The sequence below is a fragment of the Echiichthys vipera genome (genome assembly GCF_963691815.1).
Source record: "Echiichthys vipera genome assembly, chromosome: 10".
Taxonomy (NCBI): domain Eukaryota; kingdom Metazoa; phylum Chordata; class Actinopteri; order Perciformes; family Trachinidae; genus Echiichthys; species Echiichthys vipera.
The window spans coordinates 5,382,941-5,409,865 of NC_139835.1; the positions used below are offsets into that span (position 1 = coordinate 5,382,941).

The 26,925-nt window shown below is 39.1% G+C and overlaps 2 protein-coding genes across 2 annotated transcripts in view; both read right to left on the reverse strand.

Moving 5' to 3' along the window:
* Positions 1–25,500, reverse strand: part of LOC310952847 (collagen alpha-3(VI) chain-like) — a 94,388-nt gene extending 68,888 nt beyond the window's left edge. Inside the window, exons 1-7 of the mRNA XM_083921611.1 lie at positions 25,253–25,500; positions 16,307–16,421; positions 15,141–15,773; positions 12,755–13,351; positions 11,278–11,871; positions 8,180–8,800; positions 7,499–8,089 (exon numbers count right to left, since the gene is read on the reverse strand). Coding sequence (XP_083777737.1) covers positions 7,499–8,089; positions 8,180–8,800; positions 11,278–11,871; positions 12,755–13,351; positions 15,141–15,773; positions 16,307–16,391 — 3,121 coding nt within the window. The 5' untranslated portion in view covers positions 16,392–16,421; positions 25,253–25,500. The remainder of the gene's footprint in view (positions 1–7,498; positions 8,090–8,179; positions 8,801–11,277; positions 11,872–12,754; positions 13,352–15,140; positions 15,774–16,306; positions 16,422–25,252) is intronic.
* On the reverse strand, positions 3,050–6,154 carry LOC310953010 (collagen alpha-3(VI) chain-like; the record flags this gene model as incomplete). The annotated part of the gene is made up of 6 exons (XM_083921902.1): positions 3,050–3,064; positions 3,114–3,325; positions 3,675–4,277; positions 4,438–5,040; positions 5,662–5,719; positions 6,032–6,154. 6 exons carry the CDS (start codon positions 6,152–6,154, stop codon positions 3,050–3,052), a joined length of 1,614 nt encoding a protein of 537 aa, XP_083778028.1.
* Positions 25,501–26,925: the final 1,425 nt, after the last annotated feature.

A 26,925-nucleotide genomic window follows, 5' to 3' on the forward strand; every position in this document is an offset into this window, starting at 1 on the left:
AATCTCTAGATCTTCCACCAGCCAATATGACAAGTATCTGCTTGGCACCTTCATGATGTCGGCCTCCAGCATTTGAAACAAAGACATTATTCCTCACAAACTGCAGTGCTGCTCCAATATAGTGAGGCCTTCCGCCTTTTGGTTTTAAGCTTGCAACATGCTTAAGAACATCGTCTTTTGTGCTGTAAGTATTCAGATTGAAATTGAGTTCAGCATTGTTGCTATACTGTACAACAGCTACTTTATCTTTCCCTTGGGTCAGGTCAAAGCTGTCAACAATTTTTGCAACAAATTCCCGTACGGCAGGGAATCGATTCCTGACATCATCAGATCCATCAATAAGAAAGACAATATCTCTATTGATACTAGAAGATGAACCTAGAAAAGTGCACAATCAAACTTTTTAGTTTACAATTCATCAGAAATTGGATTCCCATTTTTTTTGTTAATTTTTTTTAAATAAAGAATAAATACATAAAGTAAATGTACATATTATGTTTAAGTCCGACACAAACTCATCCCATGGTCTTTTTATTTCATACATCAAATAAGCTATCGAGACAGTTTTTTGTGTAACAACTTTTAACAGAGAAATCCCGGAGAGTCGCTAACAGCCGAACGTGGCTGACCTGAACACTGATTAGCTCCGGGCAGTACGGTGAAGACATTAAAACAGCTTTTTAACCACTAATACTGCTCAAATTAACGCCAAATTTCTGCAGTGACATGATAATATAACCAACAACGTGGTTAGGAAACTTTATTTAAAGAGTGTTTTAAATGCTCCTTCCTTTTGAATTGCATTTGGTAATCGACTTGAATGGACTTTACTACGAGAGGAGCTGGTACCAGGGCCAGTTGGTAAGTCTTTCAAAACAATTTCTTAACAAACCCTGGGTTTGCTAACTACGTTGTTGGTGCTTCATTTTATATCTAGGGATACTTATCATGCTACTGCAAAGTTTTGGTGTTATTTTGAGTAACATTAGTGGTTAAAAAAAACGTTCTAATGCCTTCAACGTACCGCCTCAAGTAAATTAGTGTCAGCCACGTCCAGCTGTTTGCGACTCTCCAGGGTTTCTCTGTTAATAGTTGTTACATGACATATACTGTCTCAATGGCCTATTTGATGTATATAATTGCAGAAAAAGGCTTTGGGATTATTTTGAGCTGGAATTACACTTTAATGAGGGATTTATTAAAAATAAAGTAAAAATAAATTAATACTTGTTTTCACTCACCTACAACAGGGCTGACACTGCCTTTGTGAGATGAAATGTCTGAGAGCAATTGTTCTCTCACAAGAGGAAAGTCAGAAATCTCGTTGATAAAATACCCCACTCTAGGATTGTGTGCTAATTGTTTCATCTCCAGCCTATCTGCATCATTCACTCCAACACTTAAAATGACCACTCCAGCATTCCTCAATCGGTCCACTGGACCCAAGACATCATCTTCTGACTTTCTCCCACTTAAGAGAATCAATATCTGTGGAACTCCCTGCTGGGCTCTGCTTCCAGATGAAGCAGTAAACACATTGTTCTTAACATAATCAAGGGCTACACCTGTGTTCACGGTGAACCCTCCTTTCAGTTTTACATTGCTCAAATGACTCAAGACATCCCCTTTCAGTGAGTGCATGTTGAGTAGAAAATCAGTAGTGGGCCCTGTGCTGTACTGAATCAAAGCAATTTGTACTTTGTTTGGCCCAATTTCCATTTCTTTGACAAGCTCTTTGACAAAATCTAAAATTTGTCTTTCACTTGCTCGCATTTCATCAGATCCATCAAGGAGAAAAACAACATCGGCACTCAGGATTTCTAATTCTGCAACTGTTGAAGTGTCTGAAATTAATACAAACATTTTACAAAACCGACATCTTTGCTGTAGACAGAACCATTTTAATATACGTGGTATACAATCATACAACTATTGTATCAATGTAGAATATTATAATTATTTTTCAACATCTTACCAGTAACAGTTGGAAATGTTGTTGTTTCTTGAGCACTGCTCAATGCTGCTTCCACAGATGGATGGATGCTTTGCAGATTGTTAAAGTTTGTGACATGAAAATAATGTGCTGGCGTCAAAGGGATGGTTTGCATTTCCAATGTATCAGCATTCTCTGTTCCAATAGCAAAAGTCGTTATCCCATTTTCTTTGAGTGACTGTGCTGGTCCTCTAACATCATCCCCTGATCTCCCTCCACTGAATACATACAGATATTGAGGGACTGATTCTGTACGTCTGCCTCCAACTGATGCAGCAAAGACATTGTCTCTGACAAACTCAAGTGCTTTGCCAATGTTGAGGGGTCTCCCCAACTTATGCCTTATTGTTCTAATGGAATTGAGCACATCGTTCTTGGATGAATAGGAATTCAGGTAGAAATTGACTGTGGCATCACGGCTGTATTGAACAACAGCCACTTGGTCTCTGTTCTCATCTAGATTTAAACTTTCAACAATTCTTTTAACAAAGCCTCGTATCTCTTCAAAGCCATTTCGTGAGTCATATGATCCATCGATAAGAAATACTACATCATGTTTCTCAGAATCTGCAACAAAGACAAAAGATATAGAAACAAAGGTGATTTTCTGCAGGTAACGAGTAAGCAGCTATAGTGACAGCCTCTATGATTCATCAATGGAAATCATCTGTCCATTTTGAACCCATTCGCCTTTTCTCTTTACTAAAAATAAACTTTATATCTTACCAAAACCCCTTTGGTAAGCTCCTGTAGCAGTGGTACGCTCTACCTGGTGGGAAGCATCGCTTAACAATGACAACACATCCTGCTTAGCAGAAGAAAGCTCCTCATAGTCAGTAATAGAGACTGCATATTTGGGTTCATGAGATATTGTCTGAAGCTCTAGACTGTCAGCGTCAGTTGTTCCAATGACAATTGAAATGACACCAGTCTCTTTCAACAATCTGACAGGGGTTCTTATGTCATCTCCAGATCTTCCACCACTCAGTAGTATGAGTATCTGTGGAACTCCCTCAAGGAGTCTACTTCCTGAGTCAGAAGTAAATACATGGTTCCTCACATACAGCAGAGCTGATCCAATGTTGTGAGGAAAACCTCCTTTGTGACTGAGACCTCTTACTGCATTAAGAACATCATCTTCTGTTGAGTAACGTCTGAAGTTAAAATCAATTTCTGCTGTGTTGCTGTACTGGACCACAGCCACACGATCTTTGTCTGCATCAATGTTTAGTTCAGTCACTATTCTCTGCACAAAATCTTTAATATCTGGGAATCTTCGCTGAGAATCATCAGAACCATCAATCAAGAAAACAACATCTCTTCTTTTGTGATCTGTAATGACACAGGCATTTAAACAATTTGTTTGATGATGAGATGATCTATGATAAAACATGTTTTATTCCTGCAAATGTTAAGTAACCCCATGTGCACAACTTGCTCTGCTATTTTAGTTGACTGTTTTTGTTGACACAATCCCCATCACTGGAGCAGCGCAGCAGAGCTCTTTTTTCACAAAATTGGACGGAAATGCCGAAACAACATGAAGGAAAGCCAGGAACAGTGACTGTTCTCAGTTAATCCCTCACCCTCAGTTGAGACCCTCATGACTTGAGGTCTACATCATTGCATGAAGTTGTGCACACGGCCTACAATGTGAAGTCATTACAGTCATTAGTCTTACCATGCAGTGTTGGTTTGATAGCAGGGCTCTCACCCTTCTTGATGACAGAAAATATTTGTTGTTCAATGCCTGACAGTTCACTGGAGTCTGCTGCAAAGAAAACATGACTGGCTTCCTGTGAAACAGACTGAATCTCAAGGGTATCTGCATTCCTTATACCAACCACATATATCATCACACCAATTCCTCTCAAGTTTTCTACAGAATTTCTGACATCGTCACTGGACCGTCCACCAGTTACAAGAACCAAAATCTGTGAGACACCCTTTTGGTGCCTACTTCCGGAAGAGGCTGTGAAAACATTATCCTTTACATACTGAAGGGCTGCACCAGTATTGACGGGTCTGCCGCCTTTATGCCTCACAATTTTCACTTTGTCAGCAACATTCTGCTGGGTTTTGTATGTGTTGAGAAAGAATTCAACAGAGGGTTCTCTGCTGTACTGCACCACTGAAACACGATCTTTGGTCTCATCCACATTGAATTTGTCCACCATTCTCTCAACAAAGCCAAGCACTGACTTAAAGTCAATTTGCATTTCATCAGAGGAATCCAGTAAAAATACAATATCGCGTTGAATGGATTTAGTCGGATCTGCAGAAACTGTGACGGACACAAGGATGATGCTCAGTTACACATGAATTTGTTTATTGTTATCCGTTTATTTAAAGATTGACTAAGATAGATAGATAGATAGATAGATAGATAGATAGATAGATAGATAGATAGATAGATAGATAGATAGATGGATAGTCTGTCTTACCTAATGCATTGTGTGGTTTTAATCTTGGCTGCTGTCGAGGTACCCTTTTCACAAATGACACAAGTTGTTGGTGGATTCCCCCGATATCATCAAACCGGGGCACAGAGAAAGCATAGGACGGGTTATGTGCAATCATTTGGAGCTCGAGTATGTTTGCATTTCTTGTTCCTACACAGAATGGAACAACTTTGTCTTGTTTAAGAGCCACAGCAGCACTTGCAACATCATCTTGAGATCTTCCCCCATTCAACAAAATCAATATTTGAGGGACTCCATTTTGATGACGACTTCCAGAGGATTCAGTGAAAGCATTTTTCCTCACAAAGTCGAGGGCTGCCCCAGTGTTGAGGGGTCTGCCCCCTTTATGGTTCAACTGCTGGACAGCAGTTAGAACATTTTGTTTTTCTTTGTAGGTGTTCAAACTAAAATGTGTCTGTGGCTCTCTGCTATACTGGACCACAGAGACGCGGTCTTTGTGCTCACCAACACTGAGTGTTTCTACCACTCTTTGGACAAAACTTTTCATTGCTGGAAAGCCACTCCGTGTGTCATCTGATCCATCCAACAGAAAAACAATGTCTCTTTGAGGAGACTCTAATTCAACTAGAAAAGAACAGGAAAACCTTGCTTAACAATCAGACATAACACATAAGCTAAAATGTACTGTGGTGTGATCATTACACATTAGATGGTTGGAAAAGACACAAGAACTGTTAATCAAAACTGAAACTAAATACCGTGATAAACAAGGTGTTAGATGCCAGAAAATTTAAGAAAAACAGTAGATGAAGAAATTATTGAGAAACTTGGAAATAACTACAATGATCATATTCCTCTTTCACAAATGAAAAGAGAAACGACAGAGAAAACTGAAAAAATATTTAAATATACTTTACCCTTAATACTCAGTCAATGATGTGATTATCATTGGCTCAAGAAAGAGCTTGAGAATAGAAAGAAAGATTATTTTCTGATGCGGGGCTGTCAAGAAAAGACTCTCCAAGGTACAGGAATAAAAGGGATGAGAGCCAAACAAGAAACGGCATAACAAGGAAGTTGCCTCTAGCAATTGGAGACAGTTTGAGAAACATGAAACTGATCGACTGACATTCTTCAGAAGATGATGCAGTTTCATTGCTATTCAAACTATGAAAGACCAATCATACTAAACCGTAAGTGTGAAGTCTGTTTTATTCTCAAATGCGAAACTGTGACACTTCTTACCTACAGCATTGGAAGGCTCAATTTGTATTTCAGCCTGGACAAAAGCAGCTATCTCCGGCTGAATGGACAAAAGTTCCCCAAAGACGGGAAGGTTGAAAAGAAATCTGGAGGAGGAGGCAATTTTTTTAAGCTCCTCTTGTTTAGTGTTTTTCATTCCGATGGCAAAAGATACCACACCGAACTGTTTTAGGTCTAATGCTGCTCCTAAAACATCATCATTGGATTTGCCACCACTTAGTAAAAACAGAATCTGAGGGACTCCCTCAAGATGTCTACTCCCAGATGAAGCCGTGAAAACATGGTCTCGCACAAACTGTAGAGCAGCTCCAGTGTTCCGAAGTGTTCCTCCTTTATGGCGGAGATTTCTTACAGCATAGATGATGGCCTTTTTCGATCTATGAGTTTTTAGGTTGAAGTAAAATGTGGTGTCATCACTATACTGTACAACGGCCACTCGAACCTTATCTTCCCCAATGTCCAGCTCTTCCGCCATTCTTCTGATGAACTCACGAATAGCTGGTAGTCCATTTCTGGAGTCATCCGACCCATCAAGGAGAAACACTATGTCCCTCTTATTTTTCCCTGTGTCAACAAGTTGATACATGGATAGACAGAAAAAGAATTCACGAACTGTGCATTCAGGACTTTGCTACGCTCATGCATACTGTTTAGCATGAGTAAGTTAGAAGCTCAGAGGAGTAAACTGAGCATAGAAAGAAAGATGAGCCAATGCTCTAAAAGTGTTATTTCAAGCGGAAATAAAGAACCATCTTTTCATCAGAAAGATGTATGAAAGGATTTGTTGACTAATTTTCAAAGAAACATTGAGGTGGACAATTGGGAATAGGTATGAAAGAGTCTCGTAGGCAAATACAGAACACCTTTTTAAACAGAATCAATTTTCTAGCGAGTGTAATCATATACAGTATGTCATGCAACAGCAGTGTATCAAAACAACGCATAATTGTTTATAATTAGACTAGATGTATTGTCAGAAAATGTATGTTAAATATTCTTGAGAGACGTAGTATTGGAGTAGTAAATAGTAGGAGAGAGTAAATCATTTAATTCAAAAGACAAATAATGTAATGTTGTACTCCTTACTGATATTTAATGTGGAATTCTTACCTACTAAATCAGAGATTCCAGTCATGGTTTCCTCAGTGACTTTGTTTATATTCAGTGTAGAAACAAGTTGTGATTGGATTGAGGGCAACTTGGAGAAATCAGTGACCTTGTATGTGAAACCAGGTTTGAAGGCAATCATTTCCAGCTCTGAAAGATTGGCATCTCCCACTCCAACCCCCACTGACACAATGTCATGCTCTTTAAGAGCAAAGGCTGGGCTTCTCACATTATCAGTGGATGGTTTAGTACTTAAAATAATTAAAATCTGGGGCACTCCTTCTAGTCGTCTGCTGCCCGTGGAGGAGGTGAAGACTCTGTGCCTTACAAACTGGAGAGCTTCCCCAATATTAAGGCGCCGCCCGCCCTTGTGCCTTAAATGATCTATGGTATTTATAATGTCATTCTTTGCCTTGTAAGAATTCAGATAAAAATTGACCTCTGGGTTATCAGCAAACTGAACCACAGACACTCTGTCTTGGCTCTCACTGACAGAGAGGCTCTCCACTATGCTTTTAACAAAGAGTTGTATCTCTGGGAATCCTTTTCTTGTGTTATCAGAGCCATCCAGTAGGAACACAATATCTCTTTTTGCAGCATTGTTTGGTACTAAGACACAACAAATAAGATTCCGTTATAGCACCAAAAAACATCAGTGAAAGCGTTGTTTTGTTTTACAACAAGTTTACCCTTACAAAAAGTTTTATCTTACCTTGCTGTAGCACGATGGTCAGCTCTTCCTTTGGAAGGCTAACGTAGTTATTGAGCCTTTGTGGTACGGTGCTAAGCTCACTGAATTCCCTCACATTGAAGGCAAAGGAAGGGTTGTGTGAAATGGCCTCAATCTGCTTTGGGTCTGCATCCTTGACACCAACACCAAACGGTACGACTCCCTCTGTCTTCAGTGCACCAGCAGGATCCTTCACATTATCTCTGGACTTGCCTCCAGTCAAAACGATCAGAAACTGAGGGACATTTTGTGCAACACGGCTACCATGCCTTTCAGACAAGATGGTGTCCTTCATGAATCTTAGAGCAGCTCCTGTATTTAGACTACGTCCACCAGCCAGTGACATTCCATTGACAGCTCTTATCACCTCATCTTTGTTTTGATAAGTGTTAAGATAGAAAGATGCAGTTGGCCTCTCACTGTGTTGAACCACTGCAACTCGCACCCTGTCAGTCCCTATGTCAAGTGGTTCAATGACTTTAAGGATAAAATCACGGATGTAGGAAAAATCTGCTCGAACATTATCTGTGCCATCAATGAGAAATGCAACATCCCTTTCAGCTCCAGCAACAACTGCAGGAAAAGAAAAACAAAACAATGGTTACCAATGAAATTTTAACATGTTTACATTCATTGGTATATACAGAAAGAAACAAGACTCACTAGTTTCTTCCGGGAACGAAACATCTGTATCGCCCACCACTGTTATCAACTTTGGCATTATCAGTTCAGCCATAGCTGGTAAATTAGAGAATCTTGGGTCATGATAAGCCAAATCTGGAACGAAGGCAACTGTTCTCATTAAGGATTCCTCTGCTTGCCCAGAACTGACTGTAAAGGTCAAAACACCAGCCAGAGCCAATTTATCAGCTGCAGATTTAGCCTGATCCTGGGCCGGACCACCTGTGATCAGAACCAACACCTGCTGGACTCCTTGCCTCCTGCGTGACCCAGTTGATGGCTGGAACATGTTGACAAGGGCATAATTCATGGCAGCTCCTGTATTCAAAACTGAACCTCCAGTCAGCCTGAGTTGAGAGATTTTATCCACAACATCTTGCCTGCTGCTGTAGCTGTTCAGATAAAATTCAATTTTGGGATTTTCAGCAAACTGCAGGAGACCAATCCTGACCCTGTCAGGACGTACATCAAGCTGGTTGACCACGTTGATAATGAAGTCTCTCGTATAGGGAAAGTTACTGCTGCCAATGTAGTTTGAGCCATCCACAAGGAAGACAATGTCTCGGACCACTTTTTGAGTCTGCACGGTTGTTATCTCCACCACTAGGGAAAAGCACAAAAACAAAACAACTCATTCTTATGTGTACTATCACACACACATATTTTCAGGCTCTGGATGGTGTAACACTATAAGCAACACATAGCATATGTATATGCTATGAAAATGATTATTTGCTTGCGGCACTTCCAGAGCAGTACCTGTCACTACAAACTGAAAGTTGGGGAAGATGCCACACATTCAGCATTTCCACGGCCCAAAATGGTGATTTTGTTGTCTCTCAGCAATAAAAAAAGAGAAATGACTTTGGATATGCTGAAGGCTATAGGCAATACAGTTATAATTGAATTTGCCCAGGAAATATACAGTATGTTGCTAAGTATCAATTTGTTACATTAACATTATTTATCTTTTTATTTATTACTATCAAAAATAGACAAAACTAAGCAAACTGGCAGCTGAACTAGTGTCATTTAGCTACAGCATAGACATATAAATATCTGGGGTGGACAACTGCGTGCAATGTTTCTGTAAAATATTAATAAATAAGGCTCCTTGGAACACTGGCTCCATGTGACCCACAACAGTTGCAATGCAGGCTGTCAACAGATGTTGGTTCGGCTCTCTTACAGCTCTGTGACCACTTAGCTTAAACACAGAGCAGCTCTGCTCCCTCATTCTGTGTTTGTAACTTTTATACAGTGTGGTAGAATAAGGTGAGACAGTCCTACCTTGAACTGAAGGCTGTGTGAAAGCGCCTTTTTTGTCGTTATCTTGTCAGATAAGTATATTTTTATTGAAAAATACCAGAGATTAATTTCTGCAAATTGCATCATATTTCTGTCAATAGCTTCACAATAAAGGTCTCTGGGGCTAATTTGCGAGGGGTAAAATACACCCAAGAAAACTGTGCTATTTGAACATATTTAAATGAGGAAATATGCATACATCTGACACTTAATTGGCCTAAATCTATGAAAATAAGCCTATTTGCCAAAATGAAATCAGCACTAACAGCCACACACATTTACAGTGAAATTATTAGTATCTTCAGAGAGTTGGTGGTGAAAATACATATATAAGGGGTGTCATCTGTTCCAAATCGTGCCATCTTATTTTACAGTCTGAAGGTGTACATCTAAAAATACCAACAGAACTCGGCTATAAATCCCAAATACAGCTTCTCTGTGTCACATTTAAATTCTATACCTTAAATTTTGAGGAAGCCTTCTGCACCTTGTCACTCAAATGGGTTTGGTGGGTCTGAGTAAGTTAAGCTATTAATAACCTACAGAAACACTGTGTGCAATAGTCCATATTCTGCCAGAAAGTTTTTGGACGTGCCAAAACCAAGCCCTGCCCACCAACCAATCGTCCTGACAAACTTTCTCATTATATAGCTAAAAGGTAAATGAAGATATGTTTCTAAAAACAATTTATTTATTTTATTTATTTTATGTATTTATGCAAGAAATATGCTAAATCAGCACTGCCTAATTTCACAGTTTAATCGAAGTTCAGAGCGGTTATTGACACTGCTGAAGATTCAGTGGAATCTAGCATATGCCATTAGGAGCAGAAAGAGGTAAAGATACATGACTTCACAGATCATCTGTCTAATTGTGCTGTGTGGATATAGTGACAGTTTCAGCAGATATGAAAGAAAAAACTTTTTTTTTTACAGAAAGTTAACGGCTTCAGCTTTAAATGCCTCATGTTTCATGGGACAATATTCTCCCAAAAGACATTTCCTTTTTGAGAGGTTTAATGAAAGTGGCGGAAAGTGCTTTCTAACACATCAATTTAAACTTTCAGATATATGATCAGTTGGGCTATTCAAAAAGTATGTAGTATTTTAATCGTAACACGTTGTTTTCTGCGGAAGCCCTAAAGGGTCATACGTTACATACATTTTATTTCCTCTGTTTTCCCAAGATAATGAGATCATTTTGATCCATTTTCTCATTATAAGAAGATCGGTTTCCTTCACTTTCCTGAGCTAACGAGATAATTAATTTAACAGATGATGAAGGAATCTGATAGGACTGAGATTTTCATCACACCTGAGGTCATGCCTTGTAAAGACGTATCTTGAAGAACACAACAACCCTGACGGATTATTTTAGTGGGTTATTTACTGTTATTAACTTAATATGTATATTATGTGCACATTGTTAAACTCCTTCCTTTACTGGTATTTATGTTGTTGTAATATAATGTAAAGTTTGTTAAAAAAAACAAAATGACATTGCTACACTGAATATAGACTAGACTATCATTTTCTTTTCTCTAGATCTCAAATGAATTATCTCGTTAGCATGAGAAAACACAAGAAACTGTAGGTATTATTTCATTATCATGGGAAGACAGGAAATAAAATGTATGTAATGTATGACCCTTTAGGGCTTCTGTAGTTTTCCACACATTTTTCACTCATCTGTATATTTCCATTTCGTTAGTTATTTTATGTAGTGAATTGTTATCAGAATGTATTGAATGCATGTAGAAGACAAAATATCACCTGGCTCGGTTGGTACTTCAGTCACCACCACCCCAGCTAGAGTGGAGAGCGCATCAACAATTGCCTTTGGGTTGCGAATCAGTGCACGGAAGTCCTTCATATAGAACGCAACACTGTCAGCAAAGGCAATCTGCCGCAGCTCCTGCTCCTCAGCAGTCTTGGAACCTGCAGCTAGAGTCAATACCCCCAGTCGCTGCAGAGCCATAGCAGGTGCTTCCACACTGTCACTGGACTTTTTACTGGTCATCAACAGTAAAAGCTGGGGCACCCCCTGTTGAATACGACTGCCCTTTTCAGGTCGCAGCATATTTGTCCGCACAAAGTCTAAGGCTGCTCCAATGTTGATTGACTGTCCGGGTCTTGGTTTGATAGAGCCCAAAGCAGCAATTACTTCCTCTTTGGTTCCATGGGAGTTGAGATTCATTTCAAGTCGAGGGATATTGCTGAACTGGGCCACACCCACTTGAACTTGGTCCGGACCAATTGGCATGATGTCAACAAACCGCTTAATGAATTCGCGTACAGAGTTGATGATCGTTGCACCCATTGTACTGTCGATTAGGAAGATGATGTCTCGTTTTCCAACTGCCAAGACTGAAAAGAAAAGAAAATACTTTAATATGAGAGTAAAGGCTGGTTTTAAGAAATGTTACAATAATAAATGTACTAAAGGCTAGCAAAGCCCACCAAGAATATTCTAATAATTTGATTTATATTTTATATTTATATAAGATTATTTGGGATGTGTCAACAAATATTGACATAAGAGAAAAAACTTGGATTCCTTCTGAAAGTTATATCTTAAATATGTATTCTCATAAGGTATGAGTTAAGATTTTGCAATCAAGATCAAAACATTTTTTGATTGCATATGGACAAGATCTATGGTAGCATACAAAGTATAAATTAAACTTGAATACAAATAGAAATGCTAAATAACATAAATTATTATGATCAATGAATAAATTCTTGCTAGCTGATAGCTGTTCTTTATCTCTTGGTGATACGGTCAATACAGTCATTTAATGTAATTTTACAAAGCCTATAAAGGTGGGTCATCTTCTGCAGTCTTTTTGTTCTCAAGATGGCAATGATTGCTGGTACTCTCTGGAACAAATAATGTACGTATGCACTGTATGTATGCAAGTATTTTGCATTCACACAAAACAATTCACTTTAATGCAGAAACTTAAATGACAAAACAATGTAAGCTCTATCAAGCAATACGTTTGAGCATGTGATTCATATGACATGGGCACATCCCATTCTGAAGTTCTACGCAGAATTTTTTTTACAAAAGTACAGAACATTAACAAAAGTTTGTATTTTTTTGTGTAATTCCCACCTCTGATAAAAGAGCACAATATCTTACCTTGTAATATATTACATTTATTACGAGCTCCTCAGGTCTTTTTATTTTTCAAGTTCCCTTCCACTACCACAATGTCTCGCTAACATTTGCAGAGAAGTTACATACCTTCTGTGAACTCATTCTGAACTATAATGGTGCGTTGGACCACCCCGTTAATGTATGGGAGCAGCTGGTCACCCATGCTCGCCGCTGCTCTGAAATCAGGGGCTGACAGGACAAAACTTTTATCTGTAGCAACTGCTTCCAGATCTGCAGTGGCCGTGTCACCAATCGTCACGCCGAATGTGATAACGCCAGCCCTCTTAAGGGCACGGTCACCGGCACCAGTATCATCAGTCGATGGCCCAGCACTGATAACCACCAACATCTGGGGAACACCCTCGTCTGCTCTGCCCCCAGCTGTTGGGCTCAAAAGGCTTTGGGCCACTTCCTCCAAGGCGAACCCCAGGTTAGATTCGTCGCCCCCTGAGTAGGCAAGGCCCTTCACCGCTTCCAGGACTGATGCTTTGCTGTCATAGCTATTTAGATAGAACTTTATCTGTGGATCGCCGTTGTACAGAGCCAAGGCCACCCGAACAGTGTCCCTGCCAACATCAAGGCTCTCAATGATTCTCAAAACCAAATCACGCACAAAGGGGAAGTTTGTTGCTCCAACGCTCTGTGATCCATCAATTAAGAGAACTAGGTCTGCTGAGTCTTGTGCTTTAAGGAGAGAGAGAGAAAACAAAACAAAATGGAACTTGTGAAAGCGTTAACATGGTGAGACATAGACAAAGAATCCAATCCAAGATTCGTGCTAGCTAGCATATCATTGCATGTGTGAAGTAATATTGAAAGTGAACGAATCAATCAAACATTGCAAAACACATCATACTACATGTAGGCTGAACCAAGGAGATTTTCTAAAGTTTATTTTTTTGGAAACAGTACGTATCCACTGGATAAGTACATTACAGTACTGTATTCTGATCTGAAAAACTAATGTTTTCCCACATAGAGTAAAGAGAAGAGTAAAACTCCACTGTGACATAAAGCAAATCACACAGCAATCATCATTTTACTTTGTAGAGAAAAGGAATTGTGATAAATAGCCAAAAGTGTTTAATATGACTGAGTGACTATAAATTAAATTGCTAGCATTTTAAAAAAAATAAAAATAAATGTATAACAATTTTGAGCCATAAAGGAGAAAAGTTGATGTATTTAAAATTTGTTAAAATTATTAAAAAAAGATTCTTTTTTTACAGTTAATATGATCATTAATTTTAACTACAATGAGTAATTCATACCTAATTATCATTTATTCACAAGTCAATCAAATTAATTTAAAACCAAAGGTACAGTTGGTCTACTCTTTCATGTGGCTATACTATGATGACAGCTGTACGTCAAAAGAAAAAACAATTCATGAAAAAATTAAAACAAAAACAAATGTCTTTTTTGTTAAATGTGTGTGACGTTTCCCTGGTATAAGCTCCGTTGAGTTCAGCCATCCCATGTAGACTCTTGTTACAGACCTCAGATAAAGTGACCAGTCATGACCCTGTGGCATATCCTTGGGGCCTATACATTTACAGTACTTGAGAATATTCCATGCGATTCCATGTAAAATTTATACAAATTTACAGTATATATTAATGATTTTTCCAATTAAGTTGAATTGTGTATGCTGGCAAAGTATGTAGTTTCATAGGAATGTATTTATTTTTATTCTATTAACTTATTGTAACATTTTGCATATAATTACTGGACATCTACATATAAAAATATTCTCAAAGTACTTATGTAAGTCAAGGAAGAGTCCAAGCCGGTTCATCACTGTTTCAAATACAGACTTCTGCACAAATTTTATTTTGTGACAAGTAGAGAAAAACATACAAAAGACAAGACACATAAGCAGTGGTGCATGGTTAGCTATTGTTAAAAGCTCATTGATTGATTTTGAGAAGTGATGCTTTGGGGGGTAAGGCATCCTCAAGTCCATTTTTTTCAAAGGTTCTCTGAACCAACTTCTTCAATCTATGGATTTTACAATTCTGTTGCTGTATTGTACTAATACAAACTGAATCATGACTGAGGTTGTTGCTGTATGTCACAACATGACATCCAAATCTAAAAGCCACGGGGGCAAAATATTCTTATTGCTTGGATAGCTTTTTCTCAATCCATACTCATTGTTTTTGTTCTGGCTTTACACAGGCATATACAGTATCTGTGCCATTTTTGCACCCTAATGTAAGATTCTGTAGGGATGTTGATCACATGCAGATCTCATTGTGATTTTTAAAGCATTAGGGACATATTAAGTGTGGTAAGACAACACAAGTGATGTTAATTTTGCAGGGGGGGGGGGGTAGTTAAAGGTTATTGTGGTTAAAAAACACTTGATTGTGTTAATAATAATATCCAGTCACTGCCACATATGCAGCAGCTTCATCCTGCACATATAGACACATTAGTAATGGTAGTTACACTGGTCCCATTTCATTACCTGTCCCTCTTCCAGCCACAGGAGCCTCGTTTGCCACTGGACCACCCCCTGACCAAGTCCCTGCGTCGCAAAGCCCAACTACTAAATCTTGGATTATATCCCGCAAAGTCAGGAAAGAGTCTACACTGAATACATGAGTGTCATGGGGCTTGCTAGCCATCTCCCTGAGCTCTGAGTCAACTGCATCCTGAACTCCAACTGTAAACACCTCCACGCCCACCAGCCACAGCACGTGAGCTGGCTCGGCCACGTCATCCTGGGAGCGCCCGTCTGTTAGCACCACCACCACTTGGGCAACACCATCAGCAGCACGGCTGCCCGAAGCAGCGGTCAAGTGCGTATGAATCAGGAAATGTAGGCCCAGGCCAGTCCGGGTGCCCCCACCACGGTAAGGCATAGCCTTGATGTGTGCCAGGACTCCCTGTGATGTTGGGTAGCTGTTGAGCTGGAACTCAGTATGAGGAATATTATTGTACTGCACAAGGGCAAATTTAAATCTGTCCCCTCCAATCTGGTGCAGGGATTGTATCAAGTTGTACAGAAATTGTCTGACATGCTCAAAGTTCTCTTCTCCCATACTCCAGGATGAATCCACTAGAAAGTATATATCAGCTGCCAACCCGTGTGCACAATCTTCAAAAGTGTTTGGAGGACAAAAGTAAAGACCAGTGAAAAGATTCTTGTACCAAAATGTTGTTTTGGTACTTAACAATAATACTGTACAATACAACTGGAATGTTTGAGTAATTCTAAATTCACAGCATTATTTTTGCTTTGTTCATGAAAAAAGAGCATCTGATTGGAATTGGTATTATTGGTATTTTAAAAAAAATAAATAATTGAAAATAGCCAGTTTACCAACAATGCTCATTATCAGTTTAATATTGTGTTATTACTGTATCTACATGAATATATTTTGTTTTTCCTATAAGCAAAATGACATCAAATATAAATTATGATAATAATAATAATAGTAATAATAATAATAATAATAATAAAATCCCTTTTTTTCATTGCAATATTTGATCAGGTGCAGATGTAAATTAGATATTTTATATCCCACTGAGCATTGCTGAAAACTGGAAGAAGTGTTACAGGCAGAGACATAGTCTACAAAATGAGCACACCAGCTGACTGCAGCTGAGATGGATTTAGTTTCGACCTACCTTCCTGAGCCTCAAGGTTAGGGAGGAATCCTGCAAGCAGGACGCCCAGGAGGGCACACAGCGGTAACAACCGATGCCTCCTCATCTTCTATCACCAAAACAGCAAAGGGGAAACCTGTGAAGCCAGAAGCAAATATGATATGAATATGAACCAGCAGACAAACACGTCTCAGTTTATTATTTATTTGTAATATGAACATTATAATTTGGTTCTTACTGTGTGTCTATTAGGGGTGGAACGGTTCACAAAATCCACTGTTTGGTTCATATCACGGTTTTGGGGTCACGGTTTTTCGGTTCGGTTGTTTTTTTCTATTTCTTTTAGATTCTAAAAATACTATGTATCCGATCTGTAGCCTAATAATTAAAAAAAATGACATGTCATGCAATCATGCAAAAACTGAAATAATGAGGCAGCTTGCTTAGGGATTACTGTAACAATCTTAAATGAAAGTGAAGTGAGATTTTGAAACAGTAGGAGAGACATTCCTGCATTTACTCGTTTATATATTTAGTTGGCAAAAAGGTAAACAATTGTTTGCCTTCTAGGTAAGAATATAAACACTTTTACATTATCAAATCTTAGAAAAAATGAAGAAAATAGGTTTTCTTTCACTAAAATACGCACAAACAGCAATCACTGAACTGACTGAAGTAGGCTACATCAGGGCTATTCAAGTAATTTGGAATTAGGGCGGTTGAAGTAAAGTTTGAGGCTCTTCGTCCTTTACTTGAGTATTTTATTTAAATGCTACTTTATTCTTCTGCTCCACTACAAATCAGTGGAAATATTCTACTTTTTACTCCACTACATTTATCTGATTACTTCAATTACTAGTTACTTTACCAGGCTGACAAGCACATATGAAATATTAGTTTATTCATCAAAAAATGAACGTAGCATAAATGCAGAGTAGCAGGATTTTTATCAACTTCTCCTCTCTACACTCAGATATGGCTGCAGAGTAAACACAGTCTTCACAGAGACAGAAACTAAAACTTCTCTGTCCGTTCTCTGGTGAACTAGCGGTTGACATCCTTTCTTTTTTCAGAGTAGAAAGTGACGTTGATTTGGGGATTTAACCAGACTGAAACGATTGAGAACAAGAACAGAGCGGAGCTTAGCGAACTGCTGCCAAGCGGATTCAAAAACCCACGAAGAAGAGCGGAGCGGGAGCGTGCGGAGCGTTGACGCGCTGAGACTTAGCGCTGAGATTAAAGGACAGCGGTCATGAAGGCTTACGCTACGTTGCACCTCATAAACCGAACGGTACACACGTGTACCCAACCGTGACATGCGTACCGAACGGGACGGAATTTTTCAATAAACCGTTCCACCCCTAGTGTCTATCCAACATACATTTTACATGAACATGCTCCAGTACAAACTAGGCCTGATTCTCTTAATATAACACACAATGAGATTCCCTACTGCTACTACTCCTAAAGTCTCACTATGTCCCAGTTGCTTAACACAGCGATGAGCTTTTTTTCACATTAACATGAGACAGTGGTAAAACTTGTACATCCTGCCCAAGCTTTAAAACAGACAGTGTATCTGTCATTAAATGCTGCTATGTGTGATTCTCCTCTGGTCACAGATCTTTCTAACCTTTTGGTTTTGCTTTGTAAGTGAGGGTGCTGCAGGATGTGTTGGTGTTTCGGTAGCAGCCCTGATCAAAACCACCTGTTAAAATGACCAGCCAAAAGTGCTTTAGTAATTAACTGCTTGGCATGGGCTAAATTTTCCAACTCACAAAATAAAGTGTTCTTAAGAGGGGTGTTGGACTGGAAAAGTCCAGTTTCACAGCAGGGGTGTGTGTTTTCTATTTAGTCAGACTTTCCCCCATTGTGATGTTAGGTAATGTCACAGGAAATAAGAGAAAGGTCAAACATAGCTCACTGCTGAAAAGTGTGTAAAGTTCAGCGCAGATAGAAATAATGTGCATGTTTTTTTTAACTTATTTCACCTATAGTACAGGAAATATTTTAAACATTATATCTAACAAAAATATGAATGTTTGTAGTTAATTTAAATGATTCTGATTAAATACTGTAGATTTCCTTTTTTTTTTTCAATTACAGGTTACAGACTCAAATCTTCTGAATGAATAATGCCTGAACGACACACGCGCGCACACACACACACTCGATTATTCAGTAGCCACAGCCAGACCGGGGATTATTACATCAAAATGTACTCGTTATTAAATCATCCCTCACAAAGATATATGTACAGATACAAACACACACACACACACACACACACACACACACGCTGTGCTTTAATACCTGTGAAGACACTGTAAACAAGATTCCTCAAGTTAACCATCACTGCTACATGGCCAGCCCTTAACCAGCACCTTAGAGTGCCCTTTGAGAAGTGAGGATTTCCTTTACTTTCCTAACTCTATAGGCCCTTACAAAGATAATGACCAAGAACACACAAACACACATAACCTATTAAATTTCACATGACCCTAAGGTGATAATACCAGTCCAAAAAGAGCACCAAGAGCAATTACATTTTAATTACACTGAGGCAAACTTAAAACATTCAAACGCTGATCCAGAGGAAAAACTAATTTTACCCAAACTTCCAACTGTGAGTTGGCAGACCCACCACTCCGCTCTGCAATTAGGAAGGATTTTCACACCAGTTTATAAAGAAAGGGCCTGAAATGGTGCCTATGGCCAAAGACCAATAAAGGCTTCACCATTAGACTTATGATGGAAGAGTGAAGGTAAACAACTCGCAGGGCCCCAGAGGAGCAGCCTTTGTGCCTGCTGGTGGTGACACTATAAAGAGAAGAGGTATTTCGGTAATTAGAGATTTACTGTGTGTCAAATGTATTTTAAAAAAAAAAAAGGCATGCATTTATGATGATGTAAGAGGTATCATGGTACACTTAATACTACCAATGCCCTCTAGCAGGAAATACAGGTACAACACAGTTTAATAGAATCTTGAACCACATAAAACCTTTTTACTCATCATCTGTCTTTTATTATGGGCCTATTTCATAAAATATGAATACACATATGTCTTTTTATGCAAGAAGAAAAAATCCCTCCATCCTAATTTGTGCTTTCTCTGATTAACCCCAAAAAATTCCAGGGGATTTGTCGACCGAGGAGTTAGGTGTTCAGTCTGGACTAAGGGCAGCTCCCCACCCATATTTATCCTGCAGGTCCGGAGATTTGACTGGCAACCCTCCAGTCATAAGACTGGCTGCTTCCCTAAACTTTAGTCTAATTGCACCAGTGCCCCAGGGAAAGCCAGGAAAAACCTTATCAGTAATATATACAAAAAAAATGGCACTAAGACTGCTACACTTGAAGTGCAAATTGAGCTTATCATTGCAGCAATTTAAAATGAAAACTAAGTTTTAAGCAATACAAATAACACAGGCAGAATTAACACAAGACAGGCTGCACGTCTCTGACGGAATTGCAAAATAGTTAATTCTAAGCCTTGGTCAACAACACATGCAAAAATGAATGTGGAAAATGTCCCAGTCTACAGTGGATTCTGTTACCCTCTGATCTTACCAAATGTGCACTTCAATCCTATTTAGGTTCAAGGATTTTTTTGCTGTGGAGTAAAAGAGAGTCTTTCACTAGGATTGGAAAACATGGGTCAGCTATGCTTGACTCAAAGCCATCCACAATACAGAGCAATAATGAATTATAAACACATGGCTGTTTTATTTAATGCAAACACTGCAGGCGTCAAGTTCGATGGAGTCACCGTGTTGATACTTTGCTGTGTCTGCTGTTTATGCAGACTGCACTTTGCAGTTGAAAATCAAACTCTGAGGTGGTGGTGAAAAAACACTAACATTTGTACTTACGTTTTAGACAAGCCCAACAGTGTAATCATCAAAATGCACTGACCAAACAAAACTCAACAAACCACTTTGGTCATTCAGATGAAGACTGAGGAAAGTTACTGAACTGAACATATTAAAAGGCAGCTGCAGAGTTGTCTCACACACAAAATATCAGTGTACAGCAAACACATTCACCCACCTTTAACTGGGTGGGGTCATTCTACAGTGCCTGACAAGATCGTGATGACTGCATATAAAAACCTTTTGTTATAATCTTTTCTTTATATAACAAACATGTAAAATGCTTGGAAAATATATTACAGCCAAGTTCAAACAGACTTCACGCTTGCAGTGAGAGATATGCAACCCTGTAGTCACCCCATTCTGTCACTATCCAGATATAGGACCTAAATCACCAAGTTTCTCCATCTCAAGGAAATCTGAGCTCTCTTGGACATTGCAACAGATGTTTGTGTTCTCCACTCATGCTCATGTGATTCCAGGTCACTCAAAAGCCACTGCAGAGTTTGCCAGGCCTGGCCAATGTGTCAACACTATGGCTTCCCCTCCTTGCCACAGAGGAAAACACAGCAGCACAGTGGACTCCTGTTTTCTCTGACATGAGCAGCCAAAACAATGGCAGCATGGGGAATTACAAAAAAAGTAAAAAAAATATCCTGTCTACAAATTACTTCAAATGACAATGTCCTTACTGATGTATTTGATTATGACGTATATTCTCTGATATAAATCTCAATCTCTGCCAGTAACTTCATCAGTCCATTGGTTGCAGGAAGAAAAAAAACATTTGGAGCCATATCTTGTTAAAATTAAGTGAAAATCTATGTGACAGGCAGCTAGTATAGGGCCTAAAAGGCTGGAGGTCTTTTAATTTGAAGGGCCAGATACAGGAAGTTGTGAAACTAAATCACTTTCAGTGTTTTTTAAACATGGCAGGTCCCTTGGCCGTACATCTCAGTTTGACAGTTAATAATTAATAGCCAATCATGTCGGGAAAGACGTCTAAAATATGGAGACCTTCTTGGGTTCAAGGATGAACCCAAGAAGGACTCCATATTTTAGTCACATTTCACAGTCATATTTTAGTCACATGCAAACTTTGAAAGAAAAACTTCACCTATCTCTCATCCATGATGAACATGACATGTTAGTAACGTTAGCCTAGCTACCTGTTCCCCCAGTTAAGATCCATGTTAAGCTGATATTATATGTTGTATAGTGTGTTAGTGACTTTTTGTTACTACCACTAGGAGTCCCCAAAGTCTGACATCTTTAAATCTTACATTTAACAGATATCCATGGCACATTTATCATGTTGAATGCCTGGGCCTGTTAGTATAGCTGAGACAGCCATATATGTATACTTTAGCATCATTAGGGTCTAAACGTAAAGATGAGGAGTTACCATCTGTTAGCATGTTAGTGTTATTTTTCTCCTGCTGAGCTCCACTTGTGTGTGCCTCTGTGATATGCTCAACACTTTAAAATCTTTACGCGTAAGTGGTGAGTAGTTTATGTTAAACAGTGAGCAGAACATGCTGCCCTGTACACTATATAATAGAATCGCTTGCTCAGTAGTATTATTTACAGTTAACACTGTCAGTTTGCATTTACAGAGCAAGATAGACACTGCAATATGTCAATGAACTCTCTGAAGCACATGTGCAGCTGGACCTCACACACTCATTTATAGCAAAGACCACACACACACACACACACACACAGACACACACACACACACACACACAAACCCACACACACACACACACACACACACACATGTGCATACATAAACACAAGCTTACAGTGCAGCGCAGCACAAAATTCCAGATACCAGTGTAATCAACACACAAACACTATGTGTGTATGTTTCAATGATGCACCAGTGCCTCACCAATGTGTATTAGTTATCTAGGATAATTCATATTTGAAATTTTGAAAATCCTGTCCAGTTCATGTTATCACATCATGTGACTTTAACTAGCTCTAAAAACCAAACCGTACGCTATCTGTCCAGCACAAGATAGCAGACTGACAAAGAAGGCAGCTAGCAGGTGAACATAGCTGAGTACTTAGCTGCTACATACATATATTTCCCTCAGGAGTTAGTGAAGAATAAACCAGAGCTAACAGAAGAGTGAAAATTGGATTCTAAAGAAATACTACTTTAGCTCTGAATATGTAAATACAAGTTTGTTTCCACTGCCCCCAAGTGGCCAACAATTCAGGTTTAACTCTAGGGTTCAATTAATATTAAATTCAAATCCATTCAGTTCAATTAAAACACTTGCCTTGCCAGAATAAAGTAATACCATACGCACAAGAAGGTGCATTAATCCCCCCTAAATATATTTTCCAACACCAAAAAAGTTGCATGTTAGTATAACTGGCATTCCTTCCATAGTGTCACAGCTGCATTTATTTTGGAAACCCACTCCTCAACACAGTGAAGCATAACGTTCTTTATTAAAGATGGTAAATATGATATCTCCTTGCTCCTTCTTGCAGCTTATTACTGCACTTTTGTTCGGATTGTGACATAAATTATGAATGATGTTGCAAATTAAGCTCACATACACATATGCAAATGACTGTCTCGCAGTGTTTACATGAAGGAATTTGTTAAGATAATATGCATCTAATCATCATCATGGATTATATTGTCAAATTGACTCAACTGTAGGAGCTCCTTTAACACATAATACCAGACTGAAAACAAGTACATAACAATTATACTGTCAACAACAGTTATTGATGCCAAGTATAAATCAGTCCTAAAGAAGTGGGTTTTTTTTGCATGCACGACATCTCTTCACAAACCACTGACAAATTTGAAGCTAAGAGATCAGTAAAGTGAAGTCACAAGGGATGTGAGTCATTTAACGCAGCTTCTGAGTGTGAGACAACTCTACACTGCCACTCACTGGCATCATGCTGGGAAATATCACTTGTACATACGGTATGTGTGACTTTTTAGTGTACTATTTAGTGCGTGGATCTGCACATCCAGTCCACGCTTCAACTCGTAGGATGTGACGTGACATGTGTGGTACAGATGAGAGGAGGATCAATGATAAAGTTAAAAGATGGAGGGCGAGGCAGGCTGAGCATGCAGTTCCACACAGCTGGTGTGCATTAGTCTGTCTGACACCTTGCAGATGTGTTTTCCAGCATCATGGCCAATCTAAGTCTGCAGGCTGACTTCACGTATTAAACATGACACTTGTGCACTATTTGTTAGGATGGGAGATAAGCATATGGAGATGGCTTTTAGCAAAGACTTAATGTTCATTGTTAACAGCTGGGTGAGATCATTAGTTAGGTAAGTTCATTTCTGAGACTTTTTTTGTGCCTGACACACCTTTAAGCTAATTGGGGGATCATGTGGCCTTAATTAATAAACCCATCAACACCTCAAAATGACCACAACAAAGATGACGAAAATGTTATCATTACCCACAGACCTGGTGCTCTCACTAAACAATGCCTAGCAGTGTGAATGGTTACAACCCTTGTAATTATATAGATGGGCTGTAACTTTAAAAAAGAACAGTGGTGCAGTAGTTCACTGAGACAAGACCTTTCTGAAAAATGTTCCAACCTTCCAGACATCTGTGGTGCATCATGGAAGAGAGAGACAAAAAGCTGGAGAGAGTACAGTAGTCATAAAACATGCTAATCCATACAGAATATCCAAAAATCACTTGATTCAGCTCTGCCAATAATCAATTAGATACTAGCTTTCAATGGGAGCTGTTGCATCTGCATAAGGCCGATAGTAAATTATGTGAAAATATTTCAAACACATAAAGCCAAATCTGGAGCACACACCAAGTTTCCTCCTTCCTTTTGAACAATTCCCAAGTCATTCCTGTCTGTATCATAGCGGGTTACATGCAAACATAAAAATATGTGAAAGTAGTAGCTCATGAGAAGAATTTCCAATGTAATTTCATTGTGTTGTGATATGAAATAACTTAATTTGCGCATCAAATCCCTCACGCACACAACGAAACACTTAAATGACGACGCAGCTGTATTCCTCTGGCCCTACTTGGACAGCCTTGTAGGAGAAGTGGAAGATTAATGGCTCACACCTGGTTCACTACATAGTGCAGCCCACTACCAACACTAACCACCCCACCTCTTCTGTCAAATGGAAGAAAAAGCTCTACTAGTTCTCCTGGTTCTTCTGGCCAGTAGTGTGGAAAACACTTTGTTCACACTTTTCGACCCCTGTACTTTCATAGAGGGTGTGGTTTTGTGCTGCAGTGGAAACATCTAGCCATCAAACTACTCTTCTTTAGAGCTCATATGTGAGTGTGGAGATTTTAAACATTTGGATGTGACTCTACCATTATCAGCAGATCACCTATTTAGATTTAATTAGATGACCAAAATGTCATCCCAGAATATTAATATATAGTGCACAATAATTTGCATTAAATTATGCATTTATTACAAAACAATCAATCTACCATAAAAAGTGCATCACAAATGGACATGGACATTACTCAGATCCATGCAGGTTCAGGGCACAAACACTGAACCGGGATCACAGCTTCAGACTTTAAATGTAGAATCTCAGGGCTGTTTTACTCTCTCACCACAATAACTTCACACCTATGCAGTAAATTGAACTTTGGGCGAACCAATAATGTCAACCAGAAGAATAGGAGACTTTTGAAGAGAAAAAGAGAGAGACACACACCCCTCTACACTTACATGCATCATACATAACATTACTGAGGTATCTTCCTTCCCCGTAACTGCGGCTCACCTCTTGCCCTTGCAGCACTCTCACCACTAAAGTATAGGTTTCACTCAAGCTGCTAAACACATGCTGTCTGATATTTATGACCTATAAGCCAAAGGTTCTGTGTGACCCAATGGGTATGACACTTATCATAAACTCACGTTATGACTAGAATCTATGCTATGGTCAATTTCTAATAAACATACAGTGCAATCGAGGTTAATCCTTAAAGAAGTCAAAGTAAAGAAATCAAGCGATCATGCATTCATAAAAAAAAAGGAAAAACCTCTTTCTGCAAGATCTATCACTTTGAGAACACACAAGTTTAAAACTTACCCTGAGATGATGTATTCCACTGTATTTGTTTTTGAAGAAAAAATAATATCAGTTATGTAAGATGACTGCAAGCTGGACTTTTGGTCATTATCCTCCTGGTAAATTGCCCTTGCTGGCTTTTCCAGCACCTCCCAGAGGAAGGCGGCTGAGCAAAGCTGTGATAAGGTCACTGACAAGAGATGTGCAGAGAGAGGGGTCCTGAGTAAAGGGAGGAAATGGTTGAGACAGAAAGAGATAGACACCCTCCCAGTCTCAAACCAGAAGAGCAGTGGTGCTCAGTTCAAGGCTGGGATGGGACAAACTTCCAAACTTCTGGAGTTCTGCCACCTCTCTCTTCCTCCTCCCACTTTGTCTAAAGAGAGGAAAAAAGAAAAAGGGAGGAAAGGAGAGGGTGAGCGGGGGGGAGAAAAGAAGTAAATGAAAACCAGACACATAGCCCTGTTTGGTCTGGTTGTGAGCAGTGGGGAGGATGATGTCACAAATCTTGAGCAGGATTTTCTTCTTACCTTTTCCTACAGTTTGCCATTTCTCCCTCCACCTCTGTGGAACCCTTTCTCTTACAATTCAGCTATTTGGACATTCATTGTAACATTAAAATGACACTTGGTGATTAATGAGCGGATACATATGGTGTCAAATTACATCCCATTGTCTCAACAGCTGATCAATGTGGTGTATTGTCTGTGGGAAATCCTGGAAAGAGGTGTCACAAAATCAAACAACAACAAAAATCAGCATATGCAATCTATTATGAGTTTCATTTTTATTTCTAACACCCTCACAGAGCCAGACACTGCAGACTATGTAGTGCTACTAGATGTAGCAAATGGAATTAGCACATATTATTTTACATGCTTATAGGAGTTTAAAACTGTAGCTTTGTCTGCTATAAATTAATCTTGTTTTTTTAATTATAGTTTTTAAATTATAGTGTGTTCACACACTGTTAAAATTCCATCATGTATACTAAAATAAATCCAGTCAACAGAAAAAAACATTGGTGGGGCATCCAGTAGCCTGTCCCACTACTCAAACTGTGAGATTTTGCTGCATGTTAGATATTTCTCAGAAGAGTTGGTGGAGACCCATTCAGAGTTAAAAGGAAACTGAATACACTTGGTTGTAGTGATGAACCCACAGAGAACTATCATTCGCCTCTTCAGTACTCCTCAGTTTAACAAAGTCTTTCAGCCTCTTTCAGCGCATTGTTTCGGCTTTCCAGCCTGCTGTTTTGCCCCCATAACAACTACAGTAGCAGGTGAACATGGTGTACCGTTTAGCAGCTAAAAAGTCAGACATAGTGGATTGAGACCCATAATAGTTTAAAGAATAAGAAAGGTATAAACATTATTTTCAGGTGTACTGTAACACAACCCAAAATGATTGCTAATGTTGCACTGTGTCTGCTGCTATGTGTATGTAGATGTTGTGTTTCAAAAGTAATGTATGTCAGTGTTCCAAAGTCACAAATTGAATGCTATATTTGTGTGAATAACTTGTACATATAATATCCACCACTATAAACACAAGCATGGCCATCACATGGTCATCCCTGGGCTTACGAGTTGAAATCTTTGTTTCTATAGATATTCAGGAGCTCAGGAACATTACCATTAGTTCGGGAGGAGCAGGAGGCGGCTACTCCCACTGCTACAGCTGAGGCAGAAGACCTG